Below are 15,958 nucleotides of genomic sequence, written 5' to 3'. Positions count from 1 at the left end.
ATATTCGGTAATCTTAAACTTTCTGGAATAGATTAGTCTATGGGCGTTCCTAAAAATGTGGTTGCATCACGTCAAAGAAGGCAGGTAGGTTGCTATTTTACACATTTTTGGGGGCTGAATTAGCTTGACAGTTTCAAAAACTTCTAGGGTAGCGTTTTTTACCTAGAGTTATCAAATATTCCAATCGAATCAATTAGTACTGTTTCGATCCCTGCAGTACAAATGGATGGGTAAAATCCACTTCTAAAGGTTCAAATACAGCTTCCAAGAAAGTTTCACGTATAGAACAGACCGTCTACTTACTGTTACCCCAAAGGACATTGTCTGGGAATGTACAGACATCTTCATCATTATGACTGGAACGAAGTACTTCCATCCGAACTGGGAACAGAAGTTTTTACTTCAGCTATGCAAGACGCGATTAGCATTTTTGTTGCCTCAACGGTCCACTTGCCCGGACTGGTTTTTCAATGATTTAAAAATGTATCTTAAAAAAAAAAAGATTCCGCAGACTTAAAAAAAGGCTCTTGCTTCTCGTACCCTACATTCAGTATTTATCGTGCCCTCGCCAAACAATTATACTCGCGCGATAAACAGTTGCATCTTGATGTAACTGCTTTCTTTAAGTTTGCAAAACAGTACACTCGTACCAATGCACATAAATTTTCATTACGGGATAGTCGTGATGGAACTACTAAGCATCTTCCGTCCACACCACAGGTGGCAGATCGCCTTGCAGAGTATTTTAGTCGATGCTACACAGTTAAGCAGCCAATGACTCAGCCTATTATTATAAAAGTAAACTGCTAGGGCAATTGATAGGGTTTTAGTGTAGATAAGGATGAAATTGAGAAAGGTATGAGAAACCTTATACCGAAGTTATCTACCGGGGTAGATTGAATTCCGAGTTTTATATTTTAAGGTCCTGGTGACTTGTTTGCACAGGTTTTAAATCACCTTTTCAACGTGTCACTTCGCTCCGGCGTGTTGCAATCGCTATGGATGGAGGAGAGCGGTTGTCGTGCCAATATTGAAGGGGGGTGATTCATCCGTTGTCAGTATTTATCGGCCTGTTTTTTCTTTGTTTTTTTATTTAATGTGCGGTAGTTTAAAGGTGTCTGAGAAGGTTATTTTTAAACGTATAGCATATTATTTTATCAAAATTTCACTGTTTTGCCATATGGGTGTATTACGAGACGACCAATTTAAAACAACTTGTGCTCTTTTTCATACATTGCTGCACCAATTTCTACGAACAGCGGACAGGTAGATGCTATTTAAATTTGATATGTCTAAAGCGTTCGATAAAATTGATAATGAGGTGTTGTCCTACAAATTATTGTTTTAAGGTTGTTGTCCTGAACTTCTCTAATTTCAAACCTATTGGTCTCGTCGTTTGAATCAAGTTCATATTTCTAGTGTCCATTCTAAAGTGAGTAGCTCAAGATAAGGTCTCCCTTAAGGGCCCTTCTTGGGCATCTTCTGTTTCAAATATTCTTAAACTATATAGCATCATGTGTCACGAAAGCTTAGGTCTCACTGTTTGCGGATGATATTAAGATTTTTATGCATGTTACTGCTCCTCTTATTTGCAATGCTCTTCAGCACGACGTAAATAACGTACAGAAATGGCCTTTAGCGAACAATTTGCTCTTAAATCCTACCAAAACTAAGGTTCCCTCTTTAAACAGACAATATGCTGCTATGCATTTTACTTACTCTTTGGGAGCAACTCTAATCGAACGTAAATTGTAATGAAAGATTCAAACGTAAACATCTTTCACAGAAGTCTGTCTGGTTAGGAAAATAATAGATATCGGTGTGGGGGTGCCTTGATAGGGCGTTGCGATTCAGTGCTCATATGGTTTTTGTTGCTGGCCGTGCAATGAAAACTCTTGGTATTATATCCAAGAGTTTCAAGATTTCAAAATTCCCCGCTCTCTCTAGCCATCAATAACTGGAATTCTCTTCCTGAGGCTATTGCTCTCGAAAATAATCCAGCTAAATTCCGCGATCTTTGCAAGGCACACCTCAAAAGTGTTTTTCGTTAGTCTAAATGTTTATGTCGGTAGCTAGTCATTAGTTTTTTTTTTTTTTTTTACCATGATATGCATCCTGATGCGATTTAACCCTAGCCATTTTTCGGCAAATATTACTATTTGTATTTGTTTGTGAATCTACTTTTGCTTTTGTTTGTTTTTATGTGAGTTTGTATTCTTATCCCCCCTCATGTAATGCACTTCGGTAGAAGTGCCTTTGAGGTATAATAAAATGAAATGAAATGAAATGAACTTCATTGTGACTCGTTAGCGGTGATGTCGCTGACGAACATTCACGGTGACTCGTTAGCGGCGATGTCGCTGACGAACCCTTTCTTGTTCTACGTACAGGCATGCTTGCTGTCGACGCTGCTTCCCCAAGGATCCTTGGCTCTGGGCCTATCTACGGTACCGCAAGCTTCGTTAATGAGAGCGCCTTTGATACCGGCGTTCGTTGTCTCGCCATCACATCGCGGAACGCGTGCCTGCACCAGCGCTGACAGAGCTCGGATATCAAGCGTCATCCTATGGAAGTGCCCATCTTCACCGGCCTTGGAGGACGTCGCCCTCATCGAGAATCCTGCGTCGATTCAGCCGCACCTAGCGCGACCATCGACTGCGACAGCCACGTCAATTGCTACAAAAGCAGCGCATGGTGTGGCCTACGCCAGTGGGCACGGTGACTCGTTAGCGGCGATGTCGCTGACGAACCCTTTCTTGTTCTACGTACAGGCATGCTTGCTGTCGACGCTGCTTCCCCAAGGATCCTTGGCTCTGGGCCTATCTACGGTACCGCAAGCTTCGTTAATGAGAGCGCCTTTGATACCGGCGTTCGTTGTCTCGCCATCACATCGCGGAACGCGTGCCTGCACCAGCGCTGACAGAGCTCGGATATCAAGCGTCATCCTATGGAAGTGCCCATCTTCACCGGCCTTGGAGGACGTCGCCCTCATCGAGAATCCTGCGTCGATTCAGCCGCACCTAGCGCGACCATCGACTGCGACAGCCACGTCAATTGCTACAAAAGCAGCGCATGGTGTGGCCTACGCCAGTGGGCACGGTGACTCGTTAGCGGCGATGTCGCTGACGAACCCTTTCTTGTTCTACGTACAGGTAAGATATCAGTATTCTATACACTCTAGACGAAGTAATAACCTATGGCTTCTCGAGTTACCGTGCCCACGGTCATCGCGCTTTTTTTGTTCTTTGTGCTCTTTGTATTACTGGTTGTGTACACATGCGATGCTTGTCCTACATTCCGCTGATACATTAAAACTTGTCTTGTTACGCTCCGGTGACGTCGAGGCGAATCCGGGACCTATGTCTATCGATCAGGCCAAGCAGTTTAACGACATGTTCAAACTCTTGCAAGATGTAAATGAACGTACGGTCAAGAATGACCAAGGCCAAGCTAGCCTAATTAAGTCTATTAACGAGTTAAAAAGTAAGCAAGAATCCGTCGAACTAAAGGTTACCGACATCCAAAATCGGCTCGAAGGCGTTGAGTGCAAAGTAGCAACTTTCGATGCAACCCGGGAAGAACTCTTGGCTGCCGAGGGATTAATGCAGTCTGTTATTAAGGACAACCAAAGACTGCACGAGCGCCTGAACGATATTGAGGACCGCTCAAGAAGGAGCAATATTATCTTTCACGGTATTGAAGATTCCACCTCTGAATCTTGGGAACAGTCTAAAGTAAAAATATTAGATAGGTTATCTACTTCACTTATTCTGCAAGTTTCTGACGAATGCGTTGAACGTGCTCACAGGCTTGGCTCGTACGCAGTCGGAGGATGCAGGCCACTGATTGTCAAGTTCTCTTCTTTCAAAACAAAACAAACAATTTTGCAATCACGACCTAAGCTTAAAGCCTGCGGCATAACGGCTAATGAAGATTTTTCTCCGGCTACGCGCCTAGCAAGACAGAAACTTTTTGATTTTGGAAGATTACAAAAGAGCGTCTTCCAACTGCGCTACAATAAGCTTTACGTGAACAATAAATGTTTCATGTATGAAAATGCGAACGACAGGGTGTATGAAGTTGGAAATGACAGAAGGCCGGGCAAGAGCAATTCAAATACAAGAAGCCCTGGAGGCGATAATAATCAACCTTCCTCATCGTTGCAAAATAACGTGGCACCAAACTTAAATGCCCGCGCAGCATCTGCCCGATCTGCCTTGCCCTAACATAGTGCGAGGGGTAGTGGTTCTTCTTTCGCGCCCGAAATAATTACTGTTCTGTTTACTAATATCCGAAGTGTCATGCGAAATCGCGATGATCTATGCTCTGCCATTGACTCCACCGGGGCTGATGTTGTAGTTTTGACAGAAACGTGGCTCTCTAGCAAAATTCATGATAACGAAATCCTAACTACTAACAAACGGTTCAAAATTTATCGCACTGATAGGGAAGCTCGCCAAGGCGGAGGTGTGTTGATTGCAGTCGCCGAACATATAGATTCCCTTCATTTGAATGTTGCAAGTGATCTCGAAACAGTCTTTGTTTGCCTTTCCGTGAATCACAAAAAATATATCTTGGGTGCCTGTTACCGCCCTCCCTCAAGTGACGATAGCTTTCTGAACAAACTTCATGACGTAATCAGTACAGTGACTTTGCGATCTCCCTCACCAAACGTCATCCTTCTGGGTGATTTTAACTATCCAAATATTGTGTGGTCGGCGGAAACAGCTTACTCAAGTCCTTTTTCGTCTGACAGTGACAAATTCCTCAATTTATGTTCGGACTACAATTTCTCTCAGCTAGTGTCTCGCCCCACCAGAATTACGCCCTCCTGTGCCTCAGTGCTAGATCTTGTATTGTCAACCTTCGCCGACCTTGTTTCTCCTATTACCTATCTGCCTGGTTTTAGTGATCATTTATTGCTGCATTTCACCTTAAATATAACCACAAGTCATTCCCCGAAAATAGTTAAAACGATTCGTGATTACGGAAACGCTAATTTTACGGCTATAAATATTGAATTGTGTGAATTTCTGAGTTATTTTGTGGAAAATTTTTTTGAACGGTCTGTAGATGAAAATTGGTGTCTGTTCCGAAACAAAGTGAACTATCTAATAAGCACATATATTCCTGTTCGCACATTATCATCCAAAAGTAATTCCCCTTGGTACAACACCAGACTTAAACGACTTTCAAATAAAAAGAAACGCCTCTTTCGTGTAGCCAAACTTTCAAAACAAGAGAGTCACTTTAACGCCTATCATTACGCCGAGCAGGAATATAAACGTGCAGTATTAGAAGTAAAACGCAATTTTTTTACTAACACGTTGCCCACAATTTTATCTACAAATGTTCGCCACTTTTGGAACTTAATCAAACCTAATGATAACCACGGTGACCTGAAGCTTACAAACACAGATGGGGAACCAGTAGGCCATGATGAGTGTGCATCATTGCTAAACGATATATTTATTCAATCTTTTTCTTGCACCGATGTTTCTGTGTACCCCAATTTTAATTACCTTGACTTTTTTCCAATGAATCCAATATTAATATCATACGACGGTATAGCTGCAATAATTAATAACCTGAAGCTCTCCTCTTCATCCGGTATTGACAATATTAACTCTAAATTCTTAAAGAACACGAAATCGTATTCATCAGCTATACTATCAATGATCTTTAAGCAATCATTGGAGGAAGGCTGCCTTCCCGAAGACTGGAAAGTTGGAAAGGTGACTCCACTTCATAAAAGTGGCAACCACTCCTCACCGAATAACTTCCGGCCAATTTCTCTAACATCCATTCCTTGTAAGATACTCGAACATATCATATATTCTAACCTCGCATGTTTCCTAGAATCGAATTCTTTTTTTCACCCTACTCAACACGGCTTCCGCAAATCATTTTCCTGCGAAACACAGCTTCTACTTTTCACTAATAAGCTTCATTCTGTCCTTGACCGTGGCTCCCAGATAGACTGCGTTTTCCTTGATTTCTCTAAGGCCTTCGATAAAGTTTCTCACCGGCTACTCCTATTAAAACTTAGCAACCTCAATATTGATCCGAACGTGCTACGCTGGATAGAATCGTTTTCAACCAACCGTTCTCAATTTGTGCATGCCAATGGTACTAACTCTTCACTGACTCCCGTAGGATCTGGAGTTCCCCAGGGTTCTGTTTTAGGACCGCTACTTTTCCTCATCTACATTAATGATCTCTCTGAATGTGTCTCCTCTAATATTAGTTTATTTGCTGACGATAGTGTACTATATAGAGAAATAACAAATAACTCTGACACCTCTGTTCTCCAATCTGATCTTAACTCTGTATCTGACTGGTGCGACAAGTGGTTGATGCAACTCAATCTTAATAAATGTAAATCCATGAGAGTTTCCCGTCATACTAACATATGCTCGAATTACTACATTGACGACACTCCGCTGCAGTCTGTGTCCTCTTACAAATACTTAGGTGTTTACATAACTTCTGATCTTTCCTGGGTAACTCACACTAACTACGTAACTAACAACGCCAATCGCATGCTTGGATATCTCAAACGAAATTTTTCACAGTCACCAGTGTCACTAAAACTCCTTTTATATACTACTTTAGTACGTACTAAACTTGAATATGCATGTTCTATCTGGGACCCCGGTCATAATACTATCATTGAAACATTGGAATCGGTTCAAAATCGTGCAGCACGTTTCATACTCTGTAATTACCATCGTACATCCAGTGTTACTTCAATGAAAAATACCCTTGGTTTACCCACACTAATGAACCGTAGACGCATTTTTCGCCTCACTTTATTTCGCAAGATTTACCATAATAACCCTTTCATGCGCCATGAGCTTCTAACGCCACCTACTTATGTTTGATCCCGCGTAGATCACCAGTACAAAGTCGGTATCCCCAATTACAAAACTAACACTTATTATAACTCCTTCGTTCCTCGTACTAGCTCCGATTGGAATCGCCTTTCCGCTGACATAGCCTCCATAACCAATATTATTGATTTTAAAAATGCCTTGTTTGTTAGTTTTCATTAACCATTTTCTAGTTGTTATTACTGTTATAACATTGTGTAAATATTTTTGAAGTGTCTAAGCAAGCGTGCATTAATTACTGTATCATATTTCATGTATCAACAACTGTACCCTGTCACCTAATCCCCCCCCCCCCCCACTCCCCTCTGTAATGCCCTTCGGGGCCTTGAGGGTAAATAAATACAAATAAATAAAAATAAATAAACGTATAGACACGCTGCTTGGATGATTCGTTCATTTTGTGTTTGAATTCGTTCACAGCTTGAATTAGCTTGAGTGGTTTCGAATTCTTTAGCGCGTTCACAATCTCAAAATATTTAAATGTGAAAAAAAAAAATGTGATACGAATTTTAAGCGACAAACTCTTTTAGCGTGCTTTTATTATGATTATTAATTTATTCTTAATATTGTTTTACTTAGGCCTTTGTCAACTAAAAAAAAAATCGAGCGTCATTTTTTTTTTGTGTGTGTGTGCACAAGACGGCAAATGGTTGGATTGATGCTAACCTACTTTTGAGGTAGATGGTTTAGCGTGTTGGTTTTTAATTTACGACGAGGAAAGAGGAACGTTGAAGACAAGCAGACAACACAGTGGTCTTGCCTGTTTGTCTTTAATATCCCTCTCCCCTCATCGTAAACTACTTCTGAGTTCTGCCGATTTTTATGTTTCTTGTCGCGTAACCAGATATTTTACAGTATTTTACGTGCATTTCATGTCTACACTTTCACCACTGTCTCGTATGAAACTTTCGTTTAATAGAATCGAATCGTCTTGCTTGGATATTTTCACGAATCCCTCAGTTTTTCGCCGGGACTTGAGAAGTCTAGTTGAAAGTTGAAACTTTGTAGTACTTTGTCTTTGAAGTGCGCCTACTATTTGTAGACATCTATACATTTGATACTGTGCGTATATACATTTGATACTGTGCGTGTGCTGTGTTTTTTCTTTTTGTCCTGTGTCCGCCAATGTGGAGACCGGCGTGGCTTTCTGGGGGCATAAAATAAACACTATTATTATTATTATTATTCCGAAACTCCCTTATTTACCACTGCTACTTAGGTTCAGTCCTACAAGCCCTGCTGGCTTCAACGAACCTGCCTAGTGCAGTCCAGAATACATCCTGCGTAAATCAATTTTTCATTTTCTCATTTCATTTATTTAGATACCTTCATAACACTACAAGGTGACGGGTCGGTCGAAGCCAGTAGAGGCTTGAAGGACAGAACCCAGCTAATGGAATGTCACACATAGCATAGAAGAAGTCCGTAGAGCACACATTTAAAACATGTATCGCACTATGTGAGAAACAGAAAATAATCACTCACAATATCCCAGCAAACATATTAGATACAACATATAACACAACAATACACTATTGAAATTGTACAATGAATTAAAGCGTAAAACTGTTCAATAGATTTTTCAATTTTCTCCTATTTGTAGCTTCAAAGAAGTGGTCGGGGAGTCGGTTAAAAATGTATGGCACATAATAAGAGCGCTCTCGCTTACCATATCTTGTGAAACACCGGGGGATTATGAAGCGATCACAGGTACGCAAATCTCTGCGGGGCACAAAGGGATGTTTAAATTCGCTACACCAGAAATGAGAAAGAACAACACATTGCAAAAAAAGTGAATGGAAGTTAGGTAGTTGTAGAGCCTCAAAAATGTCAGCTTCTGGTGCAAGATCATAATGATAACCAACACTTCTTAACAAATTCCTAAGGATGCGGTCAATTTTAGTTTGACCTATTTCTGCACAGTTACCAAATAATGTGATGCCATACCTTAGTATACTATAAGCGAGAGCAGTAGCAATTGATTTTCTAACGGCAAATGGCATAAACACCCTATTATTGTAAAGTAAGCAGCACACACTGCGAAGCTTGCCAGAAACATGGGTTAAATGCGTTGACCACGACAAATCTGAATCAAAGAATATGCCTAAGTACTTAACAGTGTCAACATATTTGAGGGAGCTACATGTACAATCAAGGCAGCTGGATCTGTGTAACATAAATGATGAGTCCAATTCTACACTCTTCAGCGGATTCCTGAAGCAAACAAGTCTGGTTTTGGATGTGTTAATAGTAATATAATTGTCATAAAACCAGTCCATTAGACGTGCAGAATCATGTTGCAATAACTGCACAGCTTGGCGGTAATTAATGTGACTAGAGACAAGTAAAGTATCATCCGCCTACTGAAAAATTTTGCAACTAGTGAGCCTTGTTGAGATATCATTAACAAAAAGATTAAATAACAATGGAGACAAAACCGATCCCTGGGGCACACCGGCTTTTAGCATCAGCCGAGCACTTTTGAAATTTCCTATAGATACGATTTGGGAGCGGTCAAGAAAGAAATTTTTAAGCAATGCAATAAATGGTCCACGGAAACCGTAATTCTGCAGTTTAAAAAGAAGCATCTTATGACTGACCGTGTCAAAGGCCTTGGCGACATCAAGAAAAATTGCACATGAACATAAGTTTCGATCAAAAGCACTGTGTAGTAGGTCAGAAAAATCTTCCAGCAGTGGTTGAGTGCCCTTTCCAGCAACAAAACCATACTGGTTAGGCGACAGGATGTTGTGAGTTTCAATGAAGCTGGACATTACAAGATACAAATGCTTTTCCAAAATTTCTCCAATGCAAGGTAATATAGAAATAGGGCGATAGCACTCAGGCTTGTTAGGCGATCCTCCCTTGAAAACAGGCTTCACAAGTGCTGTTTTGAGTTCAATTGGAATGACGCCAGAGGTCAAGAACTGATTTATTATGGTGAGAAGTACCTGCTGAACATGTCCAAAGTTTCGGCAGAGATCATTAATACGAATTGTATCAACACCAGGAGATTTATTGCGTTTTAAAGAAAACAAAATGGAGTGTAATTGTTCTATTGTGAGAAGAGGAAGAAACGCCGAGTTTGATAAAATAATACTTGCGCTCGAGGCAAGCGGTTTGAAATCGCTGTCTCGCGCAAAGCCCGATGACGATGCAAAAAGTATGTTAAAGTCGTTTACTACTGATTGCAGATCTGTGCCGAAGTGTTTTTGAAGGGAATCAAGAAGCGAAGCCTTTTCTCCGCGCCCTGTAAAAGAATTAATCAACTTCCATGTTTCACGTGGATTCGATCTTGCCTCAAAGAATCTTCGCTGAAAGTAGCATCGTTTGGCAGACCGTATAATTGCATTAGCTTTGTTCCGAGCGCTTCGATACTCTGCTTTTAACTGCAAATTGTTTGGTGAACGACGGGAACGTGACCACAACGTATCTTTTTCTTTGATTGCAGTCATAATATCAGAATTAAACCATGGCTTATAAGACCGTCGTTTGAAATTAACATTTTTCTTGGCGGCACAATAAAAGGATTGAAATACTTCGACGAAAGCTTTATAAACATTGGAAGGTTCTATGGACACGAGGAGTTCGTTCCAGTCAAAGGCAGCGACCAAAGCATCGAATTGTACCGTATCCGTTATTGAAATCCACGAACAATCGCGCCTGGTTCCTTGCTCTTCGGGTACCTGAGCGTCTAAACGACATCCAACAAAGTAATCATCGGATAGTTTCTGAGTAATTACGGCGGATTTTACAGACATATCCGGAGCACGGATATTGATATGGTCAATACAAGAAACTACTAATTTTTGAACCAAGAGTTCTTCTCTTGTGGGTAAGGTGATAATATTTTCAATGCCATATTTTGAGAGCAGTGTCAGATAATCAAAAACTATTGATTTATTAGGTTTAAGAGTATCGATATTTAAATCGCCAATGACGCAAAATTGTCCTTCCGTACGAAACTGGTTAAGCACAGCATCTAGTTCAGCAAGAAAGAGCGAAACATTTTCTGAGGGAGGCCTGTAAACCGCTAACAAAAATAAAGAAAAACCTGCCAAAGAAATTTCAACAGCCAGTGTTTCTGCATGGACAAGAGATATGCTCAGAGGCGATAGTAACCATTTATCTTTAACGTATATAGCAATCCCACCACCTCTACCATGATCACGGGTGTAAAATGACTCCTTATATCCATCGAGAATAAATTGATTGCATTGCAAAGATGACACACCAATTTCAGTTAGAACGAAACCATCTATCGACGCGGTAAAGGTATTAATTACTGCACGAAACTCATCCCAGTGTTTACGCAAACTTCGAATATTTACATGAATAAGTGTTAAAGAGTTATTAGAAAGAGGGCCCAAAAGCTGAATAAATGAACTAATATCTGGAACAGAAAAACAAGTTGTCATGTTTTACACCAGTAGCAGAAGGTCGTTTTTTGTGTTGATTCGAATGGCTGGTGCGCCTTCGGCTTTCCTAGCAAAAATCTTAGAGTTCTTGGTCCACACAAAATGGTATCCTTTTTCTTTAGCCCCCGTCCTCGTCAGCCAAAAAAGCTCCTTATTCGCAGATGTAAGGTTGTCGTTGAAGAATAGCTTTGGTTGGTTTTCTGATTGGCACAGCCTGTGAAGTCTACCACGTGCCGCCATCCAAGCGTCTTTTAGGGTGACAGAGGCGAAGCGAATCAAAATAACCGGAACTGAGTCCGGCTTTTTGGTCAGACGGTGAATTGCCAGGATATCTGACGACTGAGGTGTTGGAAGGTTAAGGGGCCTAGCGAGATCACTTATGACCTTCATTAGATCCTCACCATGAGAGAGCGGAAAACCATGCAGTTCCATGTTGGAACGACGGCTGTATTGTTGTTGCATGTCATTAAGCTCGTCTTTCAGTCTCTCAATGGTCTCCGACTGCTCTCTCATTGTTGCCTTAACCGTGCTAACCTCCTTTTGAAGTTCTTTAACTGCCTCTTCATTTGTCGTAGCCAGAGCGAGCACGGAATCGTACTTCAAGCTAAAAGAGTCAACGGTCGTTTGTAATCCTTGGACCGTGTTGCGAAGCTCTTCGACAGCTGGTTTTAAGGCCAACAACTGATCAACCTTAGATGGAAGAGGCAACAGCGTCTCCACACTTGTCCTCAATTAAAGGAGCTGGTTAAGAGTGGCATTGATTGATGCCAGCTGACTGGTGAAGGGTGCATAATCTACAATCTCCTCCCTGCTGCCGTCGGTACGGGAGGATTCATCTACTGAAATGTCACCGCTAAGATCGGATGGTCTAAGGGTGGCGCCGGTACGGCAAGTGGAACACTTCCAAGTTTCTCGCCTGACAGCGCCCATCCCCGCGTACGTCCCATCTGCGACGCCGGAACAGGACTTACCAAGATGGTAACCCCTTCGGCAAGATGCACACGTCAGGGATCTGCCATCTGCCGGCAGAGCGCGAGCACATTTGGCACAATCCATTATTAGGGAAGGCGAGTACACAGCGGTAAGGCAGCACAGACACCAGTCAATACGCACTTCTCGAACAAGTGTAGACCGAGATGAGTCAAGGTTGTATACGAACACTCCACGTGGCAGTTTTGTGCTGAGCTCGAGCGCAGTTGCTCACCCGTGAAACTGCACGACACAGAGAATCAATAGGTGATACCTGAAGGAACGGGCTTGCGGTCCTCATAGATCCTGCCAGCCGTAATCAGAACGGTTGTTGCCGTACTTCTCACCGCCATATATTCTTGTGACTCAGGTCGAACTCGGGCGCACGGTGCTCGGGCGTGAAGCTTCAACAAGAAGAGCTCCAGTCGGAGAGAACCGCCGTAGAGCGTGACGCCAAGGAATGTGGTGGAAGCTTGCCTGTGAAGTCGATGGTCAGATCAAGACGATAGGGGCCTTGGCGTGGGAAATGACTGACCCCGGAGTGACACGGTGCTTGATAAGCAGCATGAATAGCTTGCCCGTCGTAATGATGCTTTAGAAGTATTAATTACAGGGGAAAATATGAAGAGCTCTTGAAGCGAACGACCGCCCTGTTGGACTTCTTCTTCTGTTTCAAGACTTCTTCTTTGTTGGACTTCTTTTTATTAATAATAATAATAATAATAATAATAATAATAATAATACATTTATTTGTGCGGATAATTTCTCAAGTTGAGGCACGGGTCTGTCAAAGCCAGTAAAGGCTTGTGGGACAGCACCCTACTGGTCATAATCACAATATCCCCCAAACACAAACAGTGTCAAGCTCACCATGCAGCATCTGCACAGTAATGCAATAAATATGATGAAAAATGCCACGCACATAGTATCAATAAATGCACTGTGATGCAATAAATAATCATGTAAAAAAACACGCACACACGCGCACACACTCACGCATAGTTATGTTGTTCCATTGAAATCTTGGAGCACTTGTTTGAGTTTTTTTAGAGTCCACACCATATATGTTTTCCAGCAGGTCATTGAAGATTGAGGGTACATAGTAATTGCGAACTCTTTTTCCATAATTCGTGGTGATAGAAGGCACTTTGTAACGTTCGGTCCGGCGAAGTGATCTAGATGCTATATTGGGTTCTTTATAGTCAACGTTCCAAAAATATTTCAGTACTACAGTCTTAACCAATAAAGCATTGAAGAGCGGCAAACCTAAAGCTTTTAGTTTTTCTTCTTCGCTTTCTGCCGATGGAGCATAGGCAATACTCTTAAACATTCCTTTCAAAACTGAATCAACTTTTTGGCACCATATTACAGACCCATGTCCGAAAATTGTTATGCCATACCTTAAAACAGTGTAAGCTAAAGCTTGAGCTATCATCTTTTTGGTCGATTTAGGAATTAATGATCTTGTATTATAGAGTAAGCATGACACTTTTCTCAGTTTTTTACAGATATAAGACATATGAAAATTCCATGACAAAGCACTGTCAAACTCAATTCCTAAATACTTAACCTGATCTGCATAAGACACAGGGCAGCAGTTGCCGTCTGTACAGTCAGAAGTATGCATGTAAAGTGGATGATCAAATGTTATATTTCTTAGCGGATTATGAAAGCAGACAAGTTTAGTTTTGGATATATTTACCTCAAGACAATTTCTTTTGAACCAGTCAAGTAAGCAGCACGTATCTTTTTGGCGTAGCGTCATTGCTGGAACATAATCAAGATGGAGCGAGAGCAGTACCGTGTCGTCAGCGTATTGGAATAGTTGACATGTGGAGACAGCGTTGGACATATCATTGACAAACACGTTGAAAAAAAGAGGCGACAAAATAGATCCCTGAGGGACTCCAGCTTTTAAATTTACTTTGGAGCTTCGGCTATTGTTTATAGAAACTACTTGTGTACGGCCGCTCAAAAAGTTCTGAAGCAGAGAAAGGGATGGGCCGCGGAATCCAATTTTATGCATTTTTTTTCGCTTTCGTCACGTCAATAAAAAGTGCACACGCGACTTGATGCCTTTCAAAAGCAAGATGGAGTTCATCAGCGAAATCTTCCGGAAGTGGCTGGGTCCCCCGGCCACTGACGAACCCATACTGTCTAGACGATAGGATATCAAAGCTATCAAGGTACGACGTCATAGTATTGAGGATATGCTTTTCCAAAATTTGCTTTATACAAGGTAAGATTGAAATTGGGCGGTAATTGTTAATTTGTTTACGCTCCCCGCCTTTGAACAAAGGCTTTACTAAGGCACTCTTTACATCATCTGGGATTTTTCCACGAGAAATGAAACCATTTAACATATAAAGGAGCACGTGTTTTATAACATTATAATTTCTCTGCAGGTCTTCTGCACTGATGCCATCTATACCAGGACACTTGTTTGATTTGAAACTGAAAAGCGTAGTTTTGACATCAAGCTCCGTCATCGAGGGAAGGAAAGCCGAGGAAACATTTGAGTCTAGAGTCCCTGCTGAAAACAGAGCATCATCTCGGGCTACTCCGGAGAATTTAGCGAAGAATTTATTAAAATCCTCAACCAGTTGCGTTGTATCGTGACCGAATGTTTTCTCGAGTGTGCGATCAATTGACCTATTAATCCCCTTGCCTCGTAGCTGACTAACCAAACACCAAGTATGTGCTATATTTGACCTTGCTTTAAAAAATTTATCTCAAAAATATTTTCTTTTTGCCGAACGTATCAGCGCGTTTAAACGATTTCGTGTACTGCGAAATTCTGTCTTCAACTGAGAATTATTTGGAGAACGTCGGCATCCTGCCCAAAGGGCATCTTTATACCTAATTTCTAGTAGAATGTCACCAGTTAGCCAGTCGTGTTCCTTCCGACGTCTCCTCACAGGAATTACCTTTTTTGCTTGTACCCTAAATGCACAAAATTGATCTTTAAAACTTCTGTAACTGTCGTCAATGTTGTCAGTAGATAACAAAATGTTCCAATCGTTCGCCCTAACCAAGTTATCAAGCTTCGTTCGATCAATTATTTCAATTATTTTTGTTGTCTCCTTTGGTGATTTAACATTGAGTTGTGGTATAAGTTGACATGCCACGAAGTAGTGGTCAGAAAGTTTTTGCTCTATTACTGCTGATTTCGCAATTATATCCGGTACGCGTACATTAATATGATCAAGGCATGACACCACAAGATGATCTTCTAAAAGTTCTTCTCGGGTAGGAGCAAGAATTAAATTTTCAATACCAAAGAGCGCCAATGGGTTAAGATAATCACAAACAACAAACTTGGAGGGTTTAAGCGTGTCAATGTTAAAGTCGCCTATTAGACAAATATCATCGATGGACCGAAAACTATGAAGCGTATCTCAGAGTTCGTTCAAAAATCTCGAAAGATTACCTGACGGAGGCCTGTAAAAAGCTAGCAACATCAATGACCACTTCGAATTCGATACATCCAGTGATAGTGACTCGCAACTAAGAAAATCTACATCAAGTCTTTCAGCACACCAGATATCTTTAACAAATATAGCAATTCCTCCTCCTCGTCCAATTGTACGTGCTAAAAAGAATGCCTTATAACCCGTTCTCCGGAATTCATTGCAGAAGTCCTCTTTAACATGGATTTCTGTTAGTACAAAAACATCG

General features: G+C 41.3%; 1 protein-coding gene and 1 pseudogene across 1 annotated transcript; one reads left to right on the top strand and one right to left on the bottom strand.

Moving 5' to 3' along the window:
- Positions 1-3,281: 3,281 nt before the first annotated feature.
- Positions 3,282-4,967, top strand: LOC115316522. Its single transcript, XM_029975904.4, has one exon. The coding sequence runs from the start codon at positions 3,282-3,284 to the stop codon at positions 4,224-4,226; it is 945 nt and encodes a 314-aa protein (XP_029831764.4). The 3' UTR covers positions 4,227-4,967.
- Positions 4,968-8,114: 3,147 nt separating this feature from the next.
- On the bottom strand, positions 8,115-12,633 carry LOC115324347 (annotated as a pseudogene).
- Between the last annotated feature and the right edge of the window lie 3,325 nt (positions 12,634-15,958).

The sequence above is a fragment of the Ixodes scapularis genome, unplaced genomic scaffold (assembly GCF_016920785.2).
Source record: "Ixodes scapularis isolate PalLabHiFi unplaced genomic scaffold, ASM1692078v2 PGA_scaffold0__279_contigs__length_252992795, whole genome shotgun sequence".
Classification (NCBI taxonomy): Eukaryota; Metazoa; Arthropoda; class Arachnida; order Ixodida; family Ixodidae; genus Ixodes; species Ixodes scapularis.
Note: the sequence above shows the minus strand (reverse complement) of the source record. Positions and strands in the feature narration are given on the sequence as shown.